Raw genomic sequence first — 25,652 nt, forward strand, 5'->3', positions numbered from 1 at the left:
GAAAGAAGTCTCAAACTCTTCAGATGATCCAAAATCAGAAAGTGAAGACGATTTAACAAAATCTCAAGTAAAATCAGCAATGAAAACGCTTTTTGCTGCTTTTGGGCCAAGACTGAAAATTACCAAGACATCTACGAAGAAGCAAGAAATCAAACCGGCGACTCAAGACCTGCACGCTCCCATCCTGACTTCGAAAGCGACGACGCCCGAGCCCAGAGAGCCATGCCGATTTCGCCCTACACCACAGACAAAATCGAATACCAACGCACACAAAAAGAAGAAAAGAACCGTCGCCACCACCAGAACCCCAAAAACCGAGCCAGAGACCGACTCATCTGAGGAGGAGCGGATCGAGAGAGCTGAAAGGGAGAGAACCTTCCACGACGCCACCAAAGAAGAAATGAGCAACGCGCATGTGCGAAACTACGTAGACGACCCAGAAGGACTTGAACTGGCCAGAGAACCGCGCAGACTCATTGCAAGCATCCCAATGCCGTTCTGTAATTTCCTGCACTTGAGAGATCACGGACTGCCCCAGGTTGTAAGTAATGGACAGAATAATGTAGGTAACTTACCCAGTGACTTCCCAAAACTTAGAATTGATGGCATTAATTTACAAGAGTGGTACCAACAGCTTCAGGTTATTTTCATGAAAGAAAATTTACTATTCTTTATAACTAGCCCTCCAAGAAGACCTTGGACTTTAAAAATAGATTGTTTACATCATAGAGCATTTTTCATAATAATATCTAGCGTGTCTCCTGCAATGTATCATAGCATCAAACCAAACCTAACTGTATCAGAAATAATTCAATGCATGTTTAATCTATTTCACAGCGATAGCGTAGCTACAACCACAAGAATGTCTAAGGATTTCTTTTCCTCTAGAGTAAAACCAGGGGTTTCTATAAGTGAGCATTTGATAAATCTAAACAAAATAAGAGCTGAGCTACAATTGAGGGGGGAAGTGATTTCAGATCAAACAATGAAAAGTGTTATTATCAATTCACTTGATCCATCATGGGATAGCTTTATGTCACACTTAGATACCATTAATTTGGGATATTTATCCATAGAAAGTCTATCTAACAAATTGATAGCAGAAGACAATTCAAGAAAAAATCGATCCAGTAACCAAACAGACCACAAACCTTTTAGGAAAGTAGTCTTTCAAGATAAACATAATGAGGCCTTTAGATGCTACAATTGTGGATCCAGGGAACATAGTAGAAGAGACTGCCCCAAAGTCTCAAGAGAGAGACATAGACCAGAATATAGGAGCAAATATAATTACAGACAATCTTCCACAGATAGACACAAATATAGAAGCCCACCAAATTACAAAGAAGGTAGAGGGGGTAGAGAAAATTCAAAAGAGAGGAAATCTGGGTCACTGAATGGGCTAAATAAACAAGACAGCACCAGAACACAGCAGGATGAGAATAACAATTGGCTTATTGATTCTGGTGCAACAAATCACACCACCAACAACAAAAGTATATTATCTTCATTTATAGAAGATAAGTTTGTGATAAAGGTAGCTAATCAAGAAAAGGTTCAAGTACTAGGCAAAGGAAATGTGACCTTGCCTGGTCTAGGGAAAATAGAGGGGGTATTATTAATCCCAGAAATACCTCACAACATACTAAGTGCCATAAAATTAAGCAGAGAATCTGATATCAATATAGTTTTCTCAAAGGGGAAAGCAACTATAGAAAAGAACAAAACAAATGTAGGTACTGTAATGATAAAAGGAGGTCTACCCTATCTGATAACTAAAGAAAGATGTTTACATAACATTGATTCAAATATGGAAGATTGTATTGAAGCAGATGATGAAAATGTCAGTAACAGTGACAATGATGAGTGTAGAATAACTCATGATCACAAAAATACATACAAGGAAAAGAAACCAAAAATAGGTAAACCAATTCATGATGAGTGTGCTCACATCTTACACAGGAAGTTAGGACATGCAAGCTTTCCTGTAGTACAAAAAATGACTGAACACGCAGAAGGTGTCAAAATAAAAAATTGTGAAAATTATTTGGAATGCTCAGTATGTAAGTCCACCAAACTAAAAACCAGTCCCAGACCAAAAAAATCTAACAGATCAACTAACAATATTTTTGATTTGGTACATATGGACTTAGTTGGTCCATTAAGTCCCTCAATTACCTATAGAAAACGTTACTTCCTAACAATAGTGGATGACTACAGCCGATATGGTTTTGTTTACACATTAAAGCACAAGGATGAAACATTTCAGAAATTTAAGGAATTCTACAAACGTATAGAAACACAACATAATATCAGAATAAAGCAAATTATGACAGATAGGGGATGTGAGTTCATGTCTAAAGAATTCTCCCAATGGTTAAAGGATAGAGGAATGTTACATTTCACGTCCAATCCTTTTTCTGCATTTCAAAATGGAGTTGCAGAGAGGAAAAATTCCACACTACAAACCATGATTAGGTGCACATTAGAGGATGCTGGTTTAGGCAAACAATTTTGGTCAGAGGCATTACATTATTCGAATTACACTCAAAATAGAACCTGGTCCAGTATTGTGAATAAGACACCATATGAGGTGATGTACAATAGAAAACCCAAATTATCACACATGCACATATTTGGAGTCACTGCAGACGTACACATACCTAAACAATTGAGGAGAAAGGGAGAAAACGTATCCAGGAGATTAAGATTCATGGGATACGAAACTGGAACCAAAGGGTACAGATTTATTGATAGTAATAACAAATTTATAGTATCCAGAACAGCTGTGTTCCATGAACAGGCCAATTGGTCAAAATTGCACCTTAATGAAATATTTCCTAATAAATGTAAAGATACGATATCTTGCGAGGAAGGAACAACAGAAAATCAAAATATTAACAAAAGTAAGAACAAAACCAAAACTTGGACTAATAGTCAGCATAAAATAAAGACAGACACATTAACAAAAAAGGAAGCTAGATATTTGCATGATAACCATAGCAAGCCTGAAAGAACTATTAGAAACAATAGAAACCAAATACCAAATAAATACAAAGATTACATAATGCATATGAATGGAGAACAAATAACACCTAATACATATGAAGAAGTATTGAAACTTCCACATGAAGAAAGAGAAAAATGGGAACTAGCTATGGAAAAAGAGATGGAAAGTTTACAAGGATTAAATGTATTCACACCTGCGATCGCACCTAAGGATAAAACAATTATAGGTACCAGGTGGATTTATAAAATTAAGAACTTAGAAGGAGGCAATACCTTATACAAGGCTAGACTAGTTGCACAAGGCTATGCACAAAAATATCCAGAAGACTATACTGATACATATTCACCCACAGTGAGAACAGAGAGTGTCAAAACAGCCCTTGTAGTAGCATCTGCACTCAATCTGGACGTATTCCAATATGACATACAGACCGCATACTTACATGCAAAATTAGATAAGGAAATATATGTAAGAGCACCACACAGTCAATACACTAATAAGAACGAAATTTGGTTATTAAATAAGAGTCTGTACGGATTAAAGCAATCCGGCAAAAGATGGTACGATTGCTTGGTAAAAGTACTTAAGACCATGGATTTCAACGCCACCACTGCTGATAACTGTTTCTTTGTAAAAAAGAGTAATGATCATATTGAATTTGTATTAATTTACGTGGACGATATTTTATACATTGGAAAGCATAAAGAGAGCAGGGAAATCTTTGTAAATAAGTTAAATGAACACTTCTCACTGAAATCTCTGGGTAAAGTGAATAAATACCTTGGTGTGCAAATTAACAAAACTAAAAGGGGATTCAAACTTACACAGAAAGATAAAATCATCGAACTCCTAAACAAATGTAACTTAAATAATGCTAAAACCTGTGACACCCCTATGCAAACTGATTTTCTTAGAAACACTGATGAATCTTCCCCTGAGTTTAAAGACAACACATTTTACAGATCAGTTATAGGTTCACTCCTTTATATATCTAATTGGACTAGGCCAGATATTGCTTTACCTCTCAATCTATTGTCAAGATATGTTAGTAAACCAACCTTGTATCATTGGGAAGCTGTCAAAAGAATTCTAAGATATCTGAAGGGTACATTAGATTTTTGTTTAATGTTGGAACCCAATAATGACAGAGAACCAAAAATTACTTGTTATGCTGATGCAGATTGGGCTGGTGATACATCATGCAGAAAGAGTACTTCTGGTTATGTTTTTCTATTGAATGATTGTCCAGTTTACTGGTATACTGGTAAACAAGAACTAGTAGCCACTTCTACTACAGAAGCGGAATATGTTTGTTTGTCCAAGGCTGCAAATAACCTTGTATGGTTCAATGATCTGATCACTGATGTTTGGAAGAAACCCACCTTACCATTTATTATGCATGAAGACAATAAAGCGGCCATTGAAATATCCAGATCCGATGCAATTGGACAAAGGTCCAGGCATATTGATATAAAGTTTAAGCATGTGAGACAACTGTCTCAAGACGGATTCATTAAAGCAATACATTGCGATACTTCTGAACAATTAGCTGACATATTAACAAAACCCTTACCTTCTAAACAACACAAATATTTAACTTCTAAATTATATGTATTATATTGTCCTGAATCAGAATGTAATTGGTGTTGTGTAACGAACCGGCATTTAGAGGGGGATTTGTCAGATGTAAATGCCTTATTCTCCAATGTGTAAATAATGTATATATGGAACATCAGAGGTTAACTTATTCTTTGGACTTTAATGTATTCATAACTTACCACTCCCATTCCTAGCTCCACCCCTTGTATATATAAGGAGCCACCCTCACCATTCTCGTAGCTTCTACCTTGAATATTCAGTGAATATAGAATGCCTATCATAATTAAAAAGAAATATATTTAAAGCTCTAACTCCTATTATCTTTATTGAGTCTGATCCTGAAAATATTGCAACAGGGACAATTCACCTGAACTAACTTGTTACAAGACAACTTGCCATGGCCAAGTCACCATGGGAGAGAACTCGCTGCGAGACAATTCAACAATTCAATTTAATTATTTAAAATATTTTTTAAAAAATATATATTTTAATGTTGGTCGTTCACATTTTATTTTGTCCCTCCTTTGGCATCCTTTGTTTCCTGATTCTATTGGGTGAGTTGACCATGGCGAATTGGCTGCAGCCCCCCCCCCCTCACCAACATTGACAGGGCAAGTCACTAGAATATAAATGGAGAGCAAACTCCACTCCACTTTTGGCACTGATGGTGTTACCTAGTTGGGTCATGAAACGTTTGCAAGAAAACAAGCAAGCTCAGAGAGCACCAAGGACCCCTCATTTCAACCCTGAGCTACAGAGATTCTACTTTATTGTCTGTGGGCTAGATCTGAAAATTGGGGAGGGGGGGAAGCAGTGATTTATCCCTTCCATACTGTTGACCAAATACTCCTAAGAGACTTTAGTTTACGCATGTGACCATCTCTTTGTGGTAGGCCTAACCCCAAACCAAACCACGATTACGAAAGGTTGAAGATACAGTGCATGAAGGCCATGTCGGATCTACAGTCCCTACAGAACCAGCACACCAAAACGCTAAAGAGATGTGAAGAAGCTGCTAAGGAAGCTGATTTCTATCAGTGAGTAAACATACACATCCGTACCGTTTTTTCTTATTTATTTATTTTTTTTTGCATTGAATAGGTTCTCTTAGAATTGGATATTCAGGGGCTTTTAATGCTAGCTTTCTTATCCTCAATCTGTTTGTCTCTAAAATGTCCTAATTTTAACATCGGCGGAGGGAGAATATACAGAGCATTTAATAGCGGATTAAGGATTAGTTTTTTTTTTTAATCTCCCAGATTGCTTCTCTTGCAAAGGGATGGAGTAAAAAGTCTGTCAAAGTGACTTTCCCAGACTTAAAAATGCATGTTTTGATTGCATGTTTGGGGGACATCATTGTTTTCTGTTTCTGAATCTTTTTTTTTTTTTGCCTTGATCCAGATCGGGGTATATATGTCAAAATGTTTCCCTGGGACAGTTAGATACAGTAGTCCTTGAGTTTCAACCATTCTTCTCCTCCTCTCAAAATTGCATTGATATGTCCATGAACACTCAAAAGGTTGAGCTTGATTTCAAACCTTGTTTGAGTTTTGAAGCTAAGCATGTCTTAGCTTCAAAGCAAACTTCTTAGATTAGTGCTTAGAAAAGGCAGAGAATCTTAGGATCATAATTTAGCCTGGATGATGATGATGATTCCTCTTCTTCCTCCTCCTCCTCCTCCTCCTCCTCCTCCTCCTCCTCCTCCTCCTCCTCCTCCTCCTCCTCCTCCTCCTCTTCTTCTTCTTCTTCTTCTTCCTCCTCCTCCTCCTCCTCCTCCTCCTCCTCCTCCTCCTCCTCCTCCTCCTCCTCCTCCTCCTCCTCTTCTTCTTCTTCTTCTTCTTCTTCTTCTTCTTCTTCTTCTTCTTCTTCTTCTTCTTCTTCTTTTCCTCCTTCTCCTCCTCCTTCCCCTTCCTCTTCCCCTCCCCCCCCCAAATTGCATTGGTATTTATTTATTTATTTATTTTATTGGACTTATATGCCGCCCTTTCTCCACAAGGACTCAGGCCGGCTCACAGCAATAAAGCAACAAGTCCAGATTAAAATTCAAACGATAAAAGAATCTAAAATTCCCATTAAAACCCCTTCAGTCCAGGTCAGCCTGGTGAAACAACCATGTTTTAAGGTCACGGCGGAAGGAGCGAAGGTCGGGGGCCACCCGGAGCACCAAAGGGAGCTGATTCCAGAGGGTAGGTGCGCCTACAGAGAAGGCTCACTCTCTAGGGGCCGTCAGCCGACATTGCTTGGCCGATGGGACCCCAAGTAGGCCCTCTCTGTGTGAGCGCACCGGGCGATGGGGAGCTGTTGCTGGCCGCAGGTGATCTGCTAGATAACCCGGGCCTAAGCCATGTAGGGCTTTATAGGTAATCACCAACACCTTGAACCTCAAGGTATATTGATGAACACTCAAAAATTTGAGCTACGTTTGAAAACGTTACTGTTTTTAATGTCCAAATACCACTTCGTGACCCTCAACGTTTCCTCTGTGTTTTAGTAGAGAAGGCCAACAGTGTGATTGAAACTTTAAACTACCTCCTTTAAAAGTCACTTTTAATTTCCAGGCGCAAGGGCTCATTTCATTTGGCCTTACTTGTGTGCCTTTCTCTTCTGGCCAGTACGTTACACAGCCGCCTGCTGAGCGACCAGTCCCAGCTGAAGGAAGACATGGACACCTTAAAGAGGAAAAACAGCCAGTTCGTACGGGAGCACAATCACCTCCAGCAGTTATGTGAGGAAATGAAGAGACTTCACGAGGAGGATCAGAAGGAAATAACAAACCTACGCAGCCAACAACAGCAGGTATTTCTTTCTCTGGTTTTTTTTTTTTTTAAGTACAGCTACTCCTCGACTTACAACAGTTCATTTAGTGACCGTTTGAAGTTACAACGGTACTGGAAAAAGTGACTTATGACTGTTTTTCACACTTACGACCTTTGCGGCATCCCCGTGGTCACGTGACCAGAAATCAGATGCTTGGCAACTGGTTCATATTTATGACAGTGGCCGTGTCCCCTGGGGGGTCACGTCATCCTCTTTTGCGACCTTCTGACAAGCAAAGTCAGTGGAGAAGCCAGATTCATTAACCACTGTCTCACTTAGCAACAGAATTGTTGGGCTCTTTTGTGGTCGTAAGTCGAGGACTGCTGTACTTTCCATAGGAAATTTTTTTGGTTTGTTTTTTTTTCACAATTAAAATATACATTAATGCATTAGAAGCGCTTTTCATTTAATTAGCATACCGGTTGCATTTATTGCTGATGGCTTTTCGGCTATGATTTTTGCAGAATTTAGGCACCGTGATTGAAATTTTTTTCCTAAGGCAGATCTAAGCAATTTAGTGTTTCTATTTATAAACTTTCTGGTTTTTCAGCTTTGCAATCAGCTTGAAGATAATTTATTCCAAAAGCGGTTTTCTGATGTTAATTAGATCTCACTAGGATGTTCTATAGACCATTCGGTCTTTAATCTGCTTGTTTCTACGTTGAATTTGGGTTGTACACCAATGCATGAACCTCTGTCTTCTCAGTCTGTAAAGGAACTCTTAGGATAGGATAGGATAGGATAGGATAGGATAGGATAGGATAGGATAGAATAGAATAGAATAGAATAGAATAGAATAGAATAGAATAGAATAGAATAGAATAGAATAGAATAGAATAGAATTTTTTTATTGGCCAAGTGTGATTGGACACACAAGGAATTATGTCTTTGGTGCATATGCTCTCAGTGTACATAAAAGATACATTAATCAAGAATCATAAGGTACAACACTTAATGAGAGTCATAGGGTACAAATAAGCAATCAGGAACAATATCAGGATTCAGCTTCTGGAAATCCAGCCTGGATTTCTTTCTGTTCAACCTGATTCTCCTGCGTTACTTAGAGGATAACTGATGAATTTCCAACTCCCTTGAATCCTCTTGGCCAAACCAACAAGAAGTTGCCAAGCGGTTAAAATGAGAGAAAACTAACCAAAGTTGTCCTTATCTAGGTAGAACAGTAATTCAAACCGATGAGCTCTTTTTTCTACATTAATTATAACAGAATAACAGAGTTAGAAGGGGCTGTGGAGGTCTTCTAGTCCAACCCACTGCTCGAACAGAAGACTCTACACCAGGGGTGTCAAACTCAAGGCCCGGGGGCTGGATCCGGCCTGCGGGGTGCTTAGATCTGGCCCGCGGGGCTGCCATTGAAACAGCAAAGGACCGCCCCACGGTTCCTCTGCCAGCAAAAATGGAGCTTGCGAGGACCGTGCGTGGCCCTCCCGAACTCCATTTTCGCTGGCAGAGGGTTGCAGGAGGCCATCCCAGCCAAAAATGGAGCTCGGGAGCCCATTTTCGCTGGCAGAGCGCTCAGACCACCACAGGTGCCCCCTCCAGACATGAGTGATGTCATGCTGAACACGCCCACCCACCCCCGCCCTCCCCAAAGTCAAACACAACCCTGATGCGGCCCTCAATGAAATTGAGTTTGACACTCTTGCTCTACACTATCCCAGTCAAATGGTTGTCCAGTCTATTTTTGAAAACCTCCGGTAAAGTGATAAATCTGTGTAGAGATGGACCCAGAGAGTTAGTCGAAACGAACTTGGTATTTCATGCTACGTTCAGACCATTGTCATTATTTTCAGTACAAAGTAATTTTACAAAGTAAATTTTTCAGTAAAGAAACAAAAACCATAAACCACCCCTCCTTTGTATAGTAAGCGCTCCTGCATTGCAACAACTTAAGCGTGCCATGAAAATCTAAATTTAACACAACTCCACTTTATGAAAGGGATTTGTCATTTTTCCTGTTGAGATTGGCAGATGGTCAGTCATAAGAATTGAGCACATCTTCAGATTAGGATGAGTTGTTTTTTTCCCAAGAAGTCATTGCGTTGGCAGAACATCTGTAATCTCGGAGGCTTGTCCTGATGGATTTAGCTCTTTCTCTGGGGGCTCATCCAGCTGTTGTTTATACCATAATTCTTTTGCAACTTTCAATCCATTCCTAAAGATCTCAGTGTCCCTATTTTTCTATTCTGGCAGCCTGAAGTTTCCTGTCGCTTCTATTTTTAGATTTCTAGGTAGTCCAGTTTTTTCCACGCAGTTCCTTTTATTTGTATTTTTTATGACTTCTTGCTGTTGTCCATTTATCTGCTCCTGTTTCTCATTCCTCATCCCTTCATCCTCTAAAACAGGGGTGTTAAACACAAGGTCTGTGGGCCAGATCTGGCCCACGGGGCCATCCTGGAAAATGTAAGGGGCCGGCCCGTGTCACTTTGGCCCAGTCTTATTGTGGTCCGCCAGCAGCCTGCGGAGCTGGCAGCGGAGTCGGACAGTGAGGAGGCTGGGGAGGACAATGGGCCAGTCCTAGAGTCAGGGGAAGGCCCAGACAAGGGCTCTGCGTCGGAGGCAGAGATGGGGCCAGGGCCATCTGGGAGCAATGCGCAGACTCCGGAGCCCCCAGAGGCGGATAGCAGAGAGGCAGAGGAACAAGAGTAGCCTGTTCCTAGTACATGCATGTGAAGAGCTGCCAGAAGGCAGGAGCAGTGAAAGCAAAAAGGATGACTCGGGAGTAAGGCCAGGAGATGATTGGCCACTCCCAGAATGCTTAAAAGAACAGCAAAGGCTCTTGGGATCTTTGTAGGAAAGCAACTTTGCTACATTTGTTTCTTGTCGGCGTCTCCTGCTTCTGAACTTTTGCCAAGAAAAGCCTTTGGCAGGGTGCCAAAGTAGACAAAGGTTGGTGATAAGGCCGAAGGACTGTTTATGAAGAATTTGTTTTGGACTTAATTTGGACTATGCTGAGATTGAAGTGATTCTCAGCTGTTCTAATAAAACATGTTGGTTTAGGACTGATTGTGTCTGGTAATAACTACTTGGGCCTAGGTCACAACAATGTGAAGAGGAAACAGTTTGGGGAGTGGCGTCAAGATGGCCACGCCCACCGAGTTGGCCACGCCCAGTGAGTAGCATCAAGATGGCCACATCCACCCAATCGGCCACCCTCCCTTTCTCTTGAGGTCGACCAGAGCCCTCAATGAAACCCCTGCTATAAATTAACAGCCCTGCATGTAAATTGCACTAAAAGTCATTGATGTATGTAATCAGTAAATACACATGCCACAGCAATATGGTTTGTGTGTGTAAGAATTAAGAAAAACTTCAAAATTCACTAATAACAACAAATAGTCCTTATGACCACAATTGAGCCCAAAATTTCTGTGGCTAAGTGAGACATTTGTTAAGCGAGTTTTGCCCCGTATTACAACTTTTCTCGCCGCGTTTCTTAAGTGAATCACTAAACTAGTAAGCGAATCTGCTTTCCCCCACTGACTTTGCTTGTCAGAAGGTCACAAAAAAAGATCACATGATCCCGGGACACTGCAACTGTCATAAATACGAGTCAGTTGCCAAGCATCTTTATGTAAATCACGTGATCCTGGGGACGTTACCCTGGGGATCGTAAGTGCGAAAAATGGTCATAAGTCACTTTTTAAAGTTGTACCTTTGAAGGGTCACTAATTGAACTGTTGTAAGTCGAGGACTACCTGTATGGTATGGAAGATTCACCAATTGCCCTCTCGTATTTTCTTTGCCTCCTATAAATATTTAATGTGAATCTTGCCGTATTTATCACTCCATAAGACACACCTTTTTGTCTCTCAAAGGTGGGTGGAAACGTCTGTGCGTCTTACGGAGCGAATATTGCTGAAGCCCCTCCCTGCCCCCTACCCTTTGGCCATTTTTTACCACCGTGGCATCCGCCTGCCCTATTTTTTGCCTCCACACATCCTAATTTCAGCCTCTGAGCACCCCATTTTTAACTTCCACGTACCTCGTTTTTGGCCTCCGCGCGCCACATTTTTGGCCTCTATGCACCACATTTTGGGCCTCCGCATGTCCCCTTTTCAGCCTCCAGGTGTTCCACTTTTGGCCTATGCACACCCCGTTTTCAGCCTCCGCGGGGCACGCACAGGTCAAAAACGAGTTCGTCAGGGTTGGGTTCTACTTACCTTTACCACCCGTTCGCAACGGGATCGCATGCGCAGTTCACTGATGACGACATCTAGGATGGTGGGCGAGTCCCTTCATCCCCATAATAGATCTAAGTCCGGCCCACCTTGAACTCGGTTGAACTCTTATCTACCGCCAATTTGCCTTGAAAGTTAGTAGTTCAGATTCTTATATATATATTTATTTATTTAGCGTAGGGCAAATACATGGACTTATAGTAGTTCAAATGTTAAATGTCCAGTCCACCCAGCCATTCAAGGCAAGGGTGGCCTATGTTGAAAAAAAAAACCAGACATTGGGCCGGTGTAAGCTCTTGATGGACATTCGGACACAATGTAGTGGATATTTTGTTGATGAGCACCACAGTCTCACTGAGGGGTAGTGACAAGACCCCACTTAAGCAATGAGCCCTGGCAGACACCATGTTGGGTACGGATCCTGTTCAGAGTTGACCAAAGCTGGTGAGGAAGGTCAAAACCTGGCAACTTTTGTGTAGGGTCATCTATGTATCTGGGCGTTGTGTAGGGTCATGCCTATAACTTGGCGTTCAGCAGCCCATTTGGCTTTCCACTGTGTCTTTATCCGTTGCCCTGTATTTAGAGAGCCAGGAGTTCTGTATTTAGAGAGCCAGGAGTTCTACAAAGATGCCTGGCTGCCAACTCTCGTTAACTGCCAATTCTTCGATCTAGTCTGGCTGCCGATTGTTGCTAGTCGTTGTGTTCACCCTTCCGTGCTATCCAGGGTGCACCACGAGGAGGCAAACTATCATCACACCCGTCTTATATATAAATATAAGAAAAAGATTTATATTTAAGTCTTTTAAAACCTATTTAAAGATGTATGTTTAATAAAACTATTAAAAATATACAAAATAAAATATTTTTATTTTTTAAAAAATATAAACCGAGCTGTGGTGGCACAGTGGTTAAGAATGCAGTATTGCAGGATAATTCTGCAACTGCCAGCAGTTTGATCCTGACCGGCTCAAAGTTGACTCAGCCTTCCATCTTTTCGAAGTCGGTAAAATGAGGACTCAGATTTTGGGGGGCAACAGGCTGACTCTGTACACCGCTTAGAGAGGGCTGTAAAGCACTGCGAAGCAGTATATAAATCTTAAGTGCTATTGCTAAATGTAAAAAAAAAAAGTGTACAAATGTAATATATTTGTTGATGAGTTTATACACCCAGCCAGTAAAATAGCCGCAAGTCATTCTGACTCAGGCATTATTACCAAGCTATAAATTTCTTACCCAGTTCCAGGTGAATAAGAGAATCAGGGTTTTATTTTTTTATGCACATACAAAAGTTTGAATTCTAACTCGGTTCGAGGAAAGAGGGAACACACCAAAACAAAACCCATTCTTAATGGAAAAAAAGATATCTATATAATTTGGAAGATTATGGAAAGGGACAGACGTTCCTCTTATTCTCCTTCCAAAATGAGATTTGCTAGCGTCACTGTGCATACAAGCTCAGCAATTTTTCAAACAGGAAGACACAGGAAGCAATAAATTGGTATTTTCTCATAGCCTGACCCCTTTAGAAGCTGCAGCTGTTGCAGAATTGTGTGGCTCCGTTTTAGCATGGAGGGCTGCCTTAACTATGTGAGGAGGAGGTGGAGAAACAGGAGTGACATAAATAAATGTAGATATAAGGCAAGCAAACAAGTCAGCTTGTTTGTGCTGCTTAACCATTTGCTTCTATAGCCACTTCAAAGAGAAAGGAGCTCAACCAATGCAGGAAATATATACCACATCTGGAAAACAAGCAAGGCAAGGAAAAAGGATACTGTTTAAAAAAAAAAAACCACACCACTTGCCTGAAACTTACACAAGTTCAGGAATGTCTTTCCCAGCCCTGCCCTCCTTCATTTTTGCTCCGTTCAGTCTCAAAATAACCTGCTCTTTAGCCAAATTCAAGCAAGAATGCTTTCCATATACACAATATATCACACAGCAAAGCAAGCATCAACACAGTATAATTTCTAAGGGGTGGGGTGGGGATAAATGTTTACAAATGCTGCAGATCAATTGGTGTATAAAGAAAGAGGAAGTTAGAAATAAAATACCTTCTCTCTCTCTTTCTCTTTCTCTCTCGCTCTCTCTCTTTCTTTTTCCCTCCCTCCCTCCTTCCTTCCTTCCTTTCTTCTTTCTTTCTTTCCTTCCTTTCCTTTTCCTTTCCTTTTTATAAAAAACATTTATAAACAATTGATGAATTATCAGGTCAGATAAATAGATTCTTCCATGATGATTTATTAACTATAATAATTAACAACACTGTGGAGACCTTAGCAAAATAACTTAATCCTCTGTGCCATTGTCTGCCAATGCGACACTTAGCTTGAATCCTGCCATTCCAGCAACCTAATGTTTTTTTAATTAACCTTTTAGAAATCTGATTTCAACATTGAAACAAACTTATTTCCTTCTTGTCTTTGAAGGTTTCGTGAATATTCTAAACCATCGTAGGATTAACAAGTTCTGGTTTTACATGGCGCCAATTCCATGTACCCAACCAATATAATGTACAGGTAGACCTACGACCATAATTGGGCCCCAAATTTCTGTTGTTAAGTGAGTTTTGTCCCATTTTACGACCTTTCTTGCCACAGTTTTTTTTTTATTTGATTTATATGCCGCCCTTCTCCGAAGACTCAGGGTGGCTTACAATGTGCTCAGCAATAGCCTTCATCCTTTTGTATATTTATACAAAGTCAGCTTATTGCCCCCACAACTGGGTCCTCAATTTACCTACCTTAGAAAGGATGGAAGGCTGAGTCAACCTTGAGCCTTGGCGAGATTTGAACCCTGCAGTAATTGCAGGCAGCTGGTCTTAATAACCAGCTTAATAACAGGGTGCCTTAAACCCCTGTACTACCAAGGCTCTTGTTAAGTGAATCACTGCAGTTGATAAGTTAGTAACCTGGTTCTTAAGTGAATCTGGCTTCCCCGTGGACTTTGCTTGTCAGAAGGTCACAAAAGGGGATTGCGTGATCACCCGGGATGTTGCAACCGTCATAAGTATGAACCAATTGGCAAGCATCTGAATTTTGATCACATGATCCCGGGAAGGCTTCAATGGTTGTAACTGTGGTCCTAAGCCACTTTCTTCAGGGCCGTGGGAACTTTGAATGCTTACTAAATGAACTGTTGTTAAAGTCGGGGCTTACCTGTATTGTTCACCTGTTGTAATGCAATAAAACAATCCGTGGGCGTAATTACTGCGGTGTTAGTTACTATCGGTTTTGTTTCCTTAGGATAGGATGCATCTCTTGGTTGCTTTTCAGGAGAACAAGGGAGCAGGCAGTGAAGTAGATCCTTGGATGCTTGGCAGATGCTCTGAAACTTGTTCCAAGAGGCCTACAACGGGGTCGCTTGGAAGGACGGATCCTTTGGCTCAAATTACTTCCTCCAACAGTCATGCCCATTGATTTTTCTATCCGTCTGCCTTTTTTTTTTTTTTTTTTGTCTATGAGCTTCCTGTTTCCATGAGGGTGGCCTTTGGCCTCGCTGAGATTTATTTGCTCTCGCCTTCTTGTCAGGGGGTTGAATGGGGCAACTCCTTCTCCTCTTTTGCCCCTCCGATTTTTTTTAGACTCCTGTTGACCGTTTCTTCTGTACCCTCCTGCCTTTTGTCTGTCTTATGTTGGAAGAAATAACCTTCTGGGTTCATTTCCAAGTGGGAAGAAAGACACTGGAAACATGGAGACTGCTTGGAATGATGGTTTTTAATGGTGGACAGGACCACGTGGTTTGAGATCCTGGGGGGAAAAAAGGGAAGAGATGCTGAGAGTGTCCCAGTTTTATGCCCTCTGTTGGGCTTTTGAATTTGAGCTTGTATTCTGATTGGTTGTCAGACTCCCATGGGGCCATGCAGGGGCAACTCTTTAGGCTGTCCTGAGTCCCAAGCTTGGTTGACTCTTGCTGGGTGATGATGTAATGAAAGGGCTTTGGGCAATTCCTGCTGGCTCTGCCTGAAGGAGGTAGATCTTTGTTGTATAGAATAGACTGGCCCAGGCCTTAATGGCCCATTGACAAAGGTGGGGGGCTGAGTTTCTGCCTCCCTTTTAGGGGAAATATTCTGCCTTTGTAATATGTCCTAAAATAGCTCATTTTCCTAGGAGAGGGGTGAGTGCTAACTTCCTATACTTAAAAGAGCAAAAGTAGTATGGTCTTCTTCGATCAGGCTTGACTTCCGTAGACGCCCGCTCGATTTCCTGGCAAAGGTACAGGAGCAGATTGCAGGTAGCCCTCGGCTGAACAACCGTTCGTTTAGTGACCGTTCATAGTTACACGGCACTGAAAAGAAAAATGTGATTTAGTTTTGCACAGTTATGACTTTTGCAGGATCCCCCCCATGGCCATGCAATTGAAATTCAGATTCTTGGCAACTGGTTCATATGTCAGGGTTCCAATGGATGCCCTAATTAAATCATGATTTTTCAGACAAGCTTCAGTTATTTATTAGGAGCTTCCTGTCGGCACGTTCCCAGTTGAAACCAGCTCTGACCCTACATAATTTATGCTCCAATTATGACCCTGTTTTCCCCCTCCCTCCAGGGTGTGGCCGAGGTCACTCCCCTCCGGCTGCTGTAGGTAAGCCTGGGATACAGCCTTGAGAGAGATAAGCATGGAATGTGCATCTGTCTTTGGCTGCTGTGCCATTTCACCGGTTTCCTATCCCACCTGGCCTATGGCAACTCGAGAGCAGGCCAGGGATGCTTTGTGAGTTGACATCATACTTATGACCTTTGCTGTGATCCCCTTTTGCAACCTTCTGAGAAGCAAAGTCAACAGGGAAGCCAGATTCACTTAGCAACCAGGTTACTAACTTTTATCAACTGCAGCGACTCACTTAACAAATGTCTCACTTAACATTATCAAAAATTCAGCTCAACTCGAAAGTCAAAGACTAATTGTACTTTTCTAGGATTTCTTTTTTAACTCCCCGATCAAAGCTGCAGCCCTGAGGTTCTCTGATAAGACTCCATTCAAGTCTTAAGCAGACCCTACCTAGCTTATCCAAGGTTGGTTGGTTGGATAATGCATCCTGCTGGAACTTTTAAGAGCCAGTTGTTTACCAGCTAACAATCTGAGAATTAACATTTTCTCCCTTCCGTTAGAGCTTGCTTGTTTTCTTGCAGACATTTCATGACCCAACTAAGTAACATCATCAGTGTTAGTAAGGAGTGGCGTTTGCTGACAGTTTATATTCTGGTGTCTTGCACTGTCAGTGTTGGTGGGTTTGGTTTTAAGAGATTCTTTGGTTGGGCTGTTTACTGTTGGCTCTTTGGCACTTTTTTAATTGAGGTATTATTCACTTGATTGTTGGTCTGATGGTAATCTTGGAGTTAATTTATGCTGCTCTGGGTGCTGATTACTGGTGGAAGTCTTCTCCTCTTTTGGGCTGGTTGATTGTCTCTTTTGCATAGTCTATAGATGTTGTTTATGTCTCTGTGTCTATCGATGGCTGATTTGTCAACGTGCCAGGCTTCTAGAAATTCCCCGGCATTTTTGGACTTGGCCTGGTCTAGGATGGTCATATTTTCCCAATTGAAAATCTGTCTATATGTTGTGAAATTAAAGAATTTCCATCATGAAATCTATTTTAAAAACATAATTTTGCAGCCTGCCTATCAATTGCACATAAGCGAGAGCATGGCTTAAGCTATAATGTAATATTAATCCTTAAATTGTGGTAGCCTATAATTTTTAGGTACCAAAATACAACAGGGTGATAATATCAAAAGATTTGGTACATTAATTGTATAACATGGTTAGAAGAGATTATGTAACATGTTCTGGTGAATCTTTTAGTGTTTCTGTGCAGAATCTACATATGTGTGTGCACACACAATCAAGTTTAGGTAATTACTACCACTTATAGTGACAATGAATGTCACTATAAGAGAAAATGTAGAAGAGAAAAGAATTAGATGGGACACCATCAGGCTTGGTCCAATTTTGCCTCGTGTATAAACTTGTGTTACAACTTGGTCCTTGGTTAGAATGCAGTATTGCAGGCTGACTCTGCCCACTGCCAGGAGTTTGATCCTGACTGGTTCAAGGTTGACTCAGCCTTCCATCCTTATGAGGTCGGTAAAATGAGGATCCAGATTCTTTGGTGACAAAAGGTTGACTCAGTAAACTGCTTAGAGAGAGCAGTAAAAGCACTGTGAAGCAGTATATAAGTCTAAATGCTATTGGTCTGCTGAGGAGAGGGCTACTCATGGCTTCAGCAGAAAGTAGTAGCCTATGAAATTTGAATCTAAACCTAAGCTAAAATTCCCTTTAGTCTGCAAGATGTGATGTCCCCTAAGTGATGAAAAACATGATTATTATTCTTTGGAAGCCCTGAAAATTAACTCCAAGGGTAAGGAATGTAAGTAAGCGAAATACAGGTAGTCCTCGACTTACAACCACAATTGAGCCCGAAATTTCTGTTGCTGAGCGAGACACTTGTTAAGTGAATTTTGACTCATTTCTTGCCACAGTTGTTAAGTGAACCACTGCAGTTGATGAATTAGTAACACAATTGTTAAGTGAATCTGGCTTTCCCATTGATTTTGTTTGTCAGAAGGTCACAAAAGGTGATTGCTTGACCCCGGGACACTGCAACTAGGTAACATCATCAGTGCTCGGTCATAAATGTGAAAGACAGTCATAAGTCACTTTTCTCAGTGCCATTCTAACTTTGGTCACTAAATGAATTGTTGTCAATCAAGGACGTGTGTAAAGAGTTTGCAAATAATCAATGCTCCATACACTAGCCAATATTTCCTTAACTTCTTTGATTTCAATGCATATTTAATAGGCTACAGTGGAGTTAATAACCAATGGGCCAGTGGTGGGTTGCTCCCGGTTCGCACCGGTTCACAAGAACCGGTAGTAAAAATTTGTAGTAGTTCGGAGAACTGGTAATAACATTGGCTGGCCACGTCCCTGAACCAGTCCCCGGCCCGGTCGCCGCTCGTTTACCCCGCCCACCTCATCAGAGGCTTTTTTTTTTACTTCTAAAAGCATTTTTTTCTACAACCTCTTCAACCAAAAAAATGCTTTTAAAAGTAAAAAAAAAAAGCCTCTGACGATCGCGCGGCTCAGCTGGGATCGTCAGAGACTTTTAAAAGCATTTTTTCTACACCCTCTTTGAGGTTGTAGAAAAAAAATGCCTTTAAAAGCCTCTGACGATCCCAGCTGAGTTGCCTGATCGTCAGAGGCTTTTAAAAGCATTTTTTTCTGCAACCTCTTAAGGTTGTAGAAAAAATGCTTTTAAAAGTAAAAAAAAAAAAAGTTGGCCATGCCCACCCAGTCACATTACCCCCCCCCCACCAAGCCATGTCCACAAAATAAGCCATGCCCACAGAACCAATAGTAAAACTTTTAAGAACCCACACCTACGGTAGGCCATTTTATGGTTAGCTGATGTGGGTGTCCGTTGTCCTGTTTTAATACTAGTTTGGCCTGTAGAATTCTACCTTTATGCACAAGGATTTTATTGTTGCTTTGGGATGGAGTACAGTCCTGTGAATCCCTCCTTCCTTCTTGCTTGAAGTTAATGGAGCATTCCAGAAAACCAAGGCAAGATCTTGGACATTTACTGGATTGATTGTCTTTACAAAGGTTGCAGAAATTTGGAGGGTTTTCTGCAGTCTGCAGAGGACAGGAAAAGCAATGAATTAGGTAGAACCTCTACTTCCATCCTGCTTTCCTCCACTGTGTTTTCTAGAAACAGTCACTTGTGCCATTCCCACTTCCCACTCCATTTGAATCTTTGTGGTGCCATGATCATTGATTCAGGTCGGTGCAGGAATTCGAAGCTGCGATTTCTCCCTGAGAAGAATGGCTAATATGAAGACATTTCAGGATTATGGTGAAGAAAGTTCTCTTCTCGGTCATAAATGCCCAATTGGAATGGTAACTTTTGAGGGATTGGTATAGTGCCCTTACACCAGCATCAATTCTTGGTGACCACCTAGGAAGACCTTCTCCTTACCGGTCTTTCATCCATCACTGCTGTAATTGACCATCTATTTCCTGCTGGTCATTCTCCTTTTCTATTTTCTTTTCACCATTCCCTGCATTATGAACGCTTCAAAACAGTTGCTTCTTTACATAATATGTCTAAAATACAATATAAACCTAGCCATTTGTTCCTTGGGTGAGATTTTTCAATTGATTGGTTCTATCATTCCTTGGCTATCCTTGGTGGTCTACGAATCTTCTCCAACACCAAAGTTCAAGCCTATCACAGTGGTGAAATTCAAAATTTTTTACTACCGGTTCTGTGAGCGTGGCTTGGTGGGCGTGGCAAGGGAAGGATACTGCAAAATCCCCATTCCCTCCCCATTCCTGGGAGAAAGATATTGAAAAATCTTCATTCCCACCCCACTTTGGGGCCAGCCAGAGGTGATACTTGCCAGTTCTCTGAACTGCTCAAAATTTCCGCTACCGGTTCTCCAGAACCTGTCAGAACCTGCTGAATTTCACCCCTGGCCTATCAGTATGTTTTCTCTCCTGCTTCAAATTTCTCTTCCACTTACCTTTTTTTCTTGAATGTTACAGCACTTTAGTATTTTAAAATTAATGCCTAAGGCATTATGGAAATGTGTTTTTGAAACAATACCTTAAAAAAAAGAAAGAGAACGCTAAACTTTTCACAATGTAATATACGATTGAACCTACCTTTAAATTGCATTGAGACAAGGTATTAATGGTTGTTCAATTTTTACTTAGTTCTGAGATTCAGCCTATTTTCAGAATGGACCAGTAAATCTTTAAGTAAGGTATTTATTTAAATATATATATCATCTTTTAACGACCCCATAATCCCTTGCGGGGTGGAGTCTGAACAACTGAATGGAGCTAGTAGAGTGTTTTAATGGCTGGATGCCCTTCCTGTTGCCAATGTAGAGTTTTATTCTGCAGATATAATCTCAGTGTGCCCAGAGAGAAAAATATCTGTCTCTATCTAGGATCGAATTCACAGCCTCTTGATTGTGAGGCGAGAGCTCCACCTCTAGGCCAACACACTATTCCTTATTTAAATATATACCGTGTTTTCCCGAAAATAAGACCCTGTCTTATATTTTTCTGAACCCTGAAATAAGCGCTTGACCTTATTGCCATGCGCTCAAAAGCCCGATTGGGCTTATTATCAGGGGATGTCTTATTTTGGGGGAAACAGGGTATATATCTATAAATAAAAGCTCACTGGGCTTTCCTGGGCTTAAAATGAGACCAAGACCTGTCTCACTTTTTCCTCTAAAGTTTTGTTAAAAGTGTCTTTTCCCTCATGTAGGTTATGAAGCAGAATGGGTCATCGGAAATCTTGAACAAACTCTACGATACAGCGATGGATAAGCTTGAAGTCGTGAAGAAGGACTACGATGCACTAAGAAAGCGGTACAATGAAAAAATAGCCAGTCACAACAGTGATCTGAGCCGGTTAGAGCAAACGGAAGAAGAAAACAAACGTCTCCAGAAACAGATGGACATGTTGATGAAGCAAAGGGACACGGCGGTCCATTTTCAGCAGCAATGTTCCACTTCTCTGAGAAGGTGAAAATCAAATGGGGGTTTCCTAACTCAGTGCGTCTTCAGTAGAAGCATCTTCACTCAATTCTCTCTTTGGAACTTCCTTGATGGTGCTCACGGTCTTTCTAAGGGCCAACGGAACCGACCTTGTCAGTTTTCTGCTTGTTTGTCCGTTGACATTTAAAGTGTGAGTCTGTGTGGGTACATGGATACAGGTTTTGAGGTGAAAAGTCCACAAGGGTGGACTTTCCTTACCAGTGGTGGGTTTCAAATTTTTTTACTACCGGTTCTGTGGGCGTGACTTGGTGGATGTGGCAGGGGAAGGATACTGTAAAATCTCCATTCCCCTCTGACTCCAGGGGAAGGATACTGTAAAATCTACATTCCCTCCCCAATCCAGAGGACGGTTACTGCAAAATTCCCATTTCCTCCCGATCAGCTGGGACTCGGGAAACAGAGAATAGATGGGGCTGGGGCCAGTCAGAACTTTTATTACCGGTTCTCCGAACTACTCAAAATTTCCACTACCGGTTCTCCAGAACTGGCCAGAACCTGCTGAAACCCACTTCTGGTCCTTACATCCAGAATCAGAATAGAGTTGGAAGGGACCTTGCAGGTCTTCTAATGCAGCCCCCTGTTCAAGCAGGAGATCCTAGACCAGGGGTCTCCAAACTTTGCAACTTTAAGACTTGTGGACTTCAATTCCCATTCTGGAAGCCCACAAGGCTTAAAGTTACCAAGGTTGGAGACCCTTGCCATAGACCATTCCAGACAAGTGGGTGTCCAGTTTCGTCTTCAAAAACCTCCAGTAATGAAGCACCTACAACTTCTCACTGTTAGGAAGTTCATCCTTAATTCCAAGTTGTTTCTCTCTTTGATTAGTTTCCATCCATTGTTTCTTCTCTTGCCTTCTGATGTTTTAAAAAATAAGTTGACCCTCTCCTCTTTGTGGCAGCCCCTCAAATATTAGAATATTGTTATCATGCCCTCCCTCCCCAGTCCTTATTGCTTCTACACTGGCCATGCCCAATTCCTGCAATGGTGCTTCATATGTTGTAGTCTCCAGACTTTTAATCATGTTAGTTGCTCTTCTCTGCACTTTTTCCAAAGTCTCAACCTCTCTTTTTGTAATGTGGGGACCAAAACTGGATGCAGGTATGTGGCCTTACTAAGGCTTTATAAAGCGATAACTAATACTTCACACGATTTTGATTCTATCCATGTCGTCTCCACTCATTCCCGGTCTGCCTCTGAAGAGGTGGAAGTGAGGCTGATTTTTTTTAAAAAGGCACTTTAAAAGATAAACTAAGACACAGCTCAACTCCTCACATCTGCTCACTTTTTATTGGCGTTAAAGTTTAACTCCGCTTACTAATCATATCTGAGGAAAGCAGAGAGCAGTGGGCCACGTTGCTTCTACTATGATCGTTTTAAACGGTTTGTGTTCTGGCTCCTAAGTGGAAAAAAAGACTTTAAAATCCATTTCCTTTCCTGCAAACGATCCCCCTGGCTATTTTTTTTTCAGATTTGAGACCATACAACAAGAACTGACCAAAGCCACAGCCCAGAACAAGGAGCTGCAGAGAGAGATGGAACGGCTGCAGTCAGAAGCCACGAGGTATAAAACGGTGCAGCTGAAGGCCGCCAAGGATGCCGAGAAGTACAAGGAAGAGCGGGACTCGGTTTTCAGCGAGTATCGCCTCATCATGAGCGAGAGGGATCAAGTGATCAAAGAGGTAGATAAACTTCAAACGGAGCTGGAGCTGGCAGAATCGAAACTGAAAAACACATCATCAGAGAAAAAAGTGGCCAGTGAGGAAATGGAAGCATTAAGACAGGTATGGAATCAGAAGAAAGACAATTTTGCGGGTTGAAAGAAATCAAATCATTCTGTTTTTGTTATTGTTTGGTGCAATCCTGTCCGTGGATTTTGCTTGAGCAAGGAGCCTATTCAATTGTTTGCCCGTCGCTCAATTAATTTGAGCAAGGAATACTTGCGAGGTGACTAGACCAGCTCATTTGAGGGAGCTATTAGGATCTCGTTTCACTAGGTTAGCTAGTTCCTTTTGAGGTTGCTAGTTCCTTTTAGCTAGTCCCTTTTGAGGGGACGCGGTGGCTCAGTGGCTAAGACGCTAAGTTTGTCGATCAGAAAGGTCGGCAGTTCAGCGGTTCGAATCCCTAGTGCCGCGTAACAGGGTGAGCTCCCGTTACTGGTCCCAGCTTCTGCCAACCAGCAGTTCGAAAGCACGTAAATAATGCAAGTAGAAAAATAAGGACCACCTTCGGTGGGAAGGTAACAGTGTTCCGTGCGCCTTTGGCATTTAGTCATGCCGGCCACATGACCACGGAGACGTCTTCGGACAGCGCTGGCTCTTCGGCTTTGAAACGGAGATAAGCACCAGCCCCTAGAGTCGGGAACAACTAGCACATATGTGCGAGGGGAACCTTTACCTTTGAGGAATGTTCAACCCAATGGCCCACCAAACAATTATCTATACATAAAAATGGGCCATAGATAAAGTTCTAATGTAGATACCTGCTTGACATTTCAAGGAGCTGGTTACCATGACTGTGAATTCTAGGGCCACCTAAACCCTGAAAACCACCTGGGTGACTTTGGGCCGATCACCAGGAGACGGTGAATTCTAGTCCCTTTAGCCATGAAAACTGACTGGGTGATTTGGGGCCAGTTTCTCTCTCTCTCTCCCTCTCTCTCTCCCTCCCTCCCTCCCTCCCTGTCTGTCAGCCCAACTTGCCTCATAGGTTTGTTGTTTTGGGGAAAATAGGAGGAAGTTGTGTAAAAAGTGCAGGTATGTTGCATATATTCTCCGCCTTGAGTTATTTGTAAAACTAATAAAGACGAATACAAATAAATAAATTAATGGTTGCGCCAGGATTTATTTTTTTTAATAAGTGCCTAGTCTAGTCTATAGGATCTCACATCAAAGTACCGTACTTATTCGGTGTGATCTTGCTTAACTTTTGAGCTTAGTCATCAAGATCAGCCAGATGCTGCCATCTTCTGGGGTTTAAATATAACATCCCCCCCACAAGTTTAGCTCAGTTCTGTTATATATAATAACAGAACAGAATAACAGGCATTCTGTTTCCATATTAGCCAGCCAGATGTCTTTGAAAAGGCTACAAACACGAGTTAGATTTACATCTCCTGATATTCAAAAGGCTGTTGTCTAATTACCAGTAGAGCTATGAATGGATATCACTGGATTTCCATATACCTTGATACTTATCTTCCCTGTAGCTGTCTGAAAAGAGGGCCTTTTAAAATTTTGCAAATCAATAGTTAATGCTATGACAGTCAAATTCCTATACTAACCAAGTGCTTGAGTTGAAAATAGATTTAAAAGAAACTTTAAGTGTTATGAAGAGATTCCCTACAATAGCAGATTAAAAATTTAAGCCAGATACATTGTTTTCTGTTAGCTTAATCATAGATTTATCTTCAAAAAGCTATCAGATTTCATATTAATTTAAGTAGATTTAGATGTTTAAGAGTAATTGTTTCAGAGGATTGACAACACTTGAAGAAACATAATTATGATCCTCTTTAATATGCGTTAGATTAAAATAGAACTTGTCATAGCAACAGTTTAAGCTCCTATTATTTAGTAAAGCAGCTGCGGTCAAAATTACTTCTTATCATCTACAGTATTTTCACTTCATAGATTACAGGTCCCATTGATAACAAATACATAAGTTTTAATTTATATATAATTATATATTTTTAGAAAGCCTAGGTTTACATAAAAAGCATGGTGTAAGATTTAGCTTAAGAAAAAGATTTAGCATAAGAAATTGGCAATGACATTTGGGTGCTTTTCAGTTAAAAGAATTAATGCAAGTTGTTGGATGTTAAGATAATGTCCAATGGATGCAAATAAACTCTATTATTTAAAATAATACCATTTCCCATTGACATTATGGTCAACATTTATTGTCACAAATATGTACCTAAAACAGAGATATAAAAAAGCTCATTTTATATATATATAACATTATATATATATATATATATATATATATATATATATATATATATATATATATATATATAAATTGCAAGCAGCAGATGTTAATAACAGTGCTTTAGTCCACTGTGCTACCAAGGCTCTTATCATCAGTTAGTTAGTTCCTCCCTCCCTCCCTCCCTCCCTCCCTCCCTCCCTCTTTCTTTCTTTCTTTCTTTCTTTCTTTCTTTCTTTCTTTCTCTCTCTCTCTCTCTCTCTCTCTCTCTCTCTCTCTCCCTCTCCCTCCCTCCCTCCCTCCCTCCCTCCCTCCGTCTTTCTTTCTTTCTTTCTTTCTTTCTTTCTTTCTTTCTTTCTTTCTTTCTTTCTTTCTTTCTTTCTTTCTTTCTTTCCTACCAGGACAAGTTCTCTCACTTTTTTTGGCAAGATTTTTCAAAAAGTGGTTTGCCATTTGTCTCTTTCCTAGGGCTGAGAGAAAGTGACTGGTCCAAGGTCACCCAGTTGGCTTTGTGTCTAAAGCAGGGC

The 25,652-nt window shown here is 41.1% G+C and overlaps 1 protein-coding gene across 4 annotated transcripts in view; it reads left to right on the forward strand.

Annotated features, from left to right (window-relative positions):
* DLG5 (discs large MAGUK scaffold protein 5) overlaps positions 1–25,652 on the forward strand; it is a 153,011-nt gene that overhangs the window by 52,254 nt on the left and 75,105 nt on the right. For all 4 annotated transcript variants that reach the window (XM_060694127.2, XM_034424002.3, XM_034424001.3 and 1 more), the window contains exons 4-7: positions 5,503–5,646; positions 7,222–7,405; positions 20,906–21,165; positions 22,667–22,979. In XM_060694127.2, the coding sequence (XP_060550110.2) occupies positions 5,503–5,646; positions 7,222–7,405; positions 20,906–21,165; positions 22,667–22,979 (901 nt within the window). The remainder of the gene's footprint in view (positions 1–5,502; positions 5,647–7,221; positions 7,406–20,905; positions 21,166–22,666; positions 22,980–25,652) is intronic.

This window comes from Pantherophis guttatus, chromosome 6 (assembly GCF_059756535.1).
Source record: "Pantherophis guttatus breed Tessera chromosome 6, ASM5975653v1, whole genome shotgun sequence".
Classification (NCBI taxonomy): Eukaryota; Metazoa; Chordata; class Lepidosauria; order Squamata; family Colubridae; genus Pantherophis; species Pantherophis guttatus.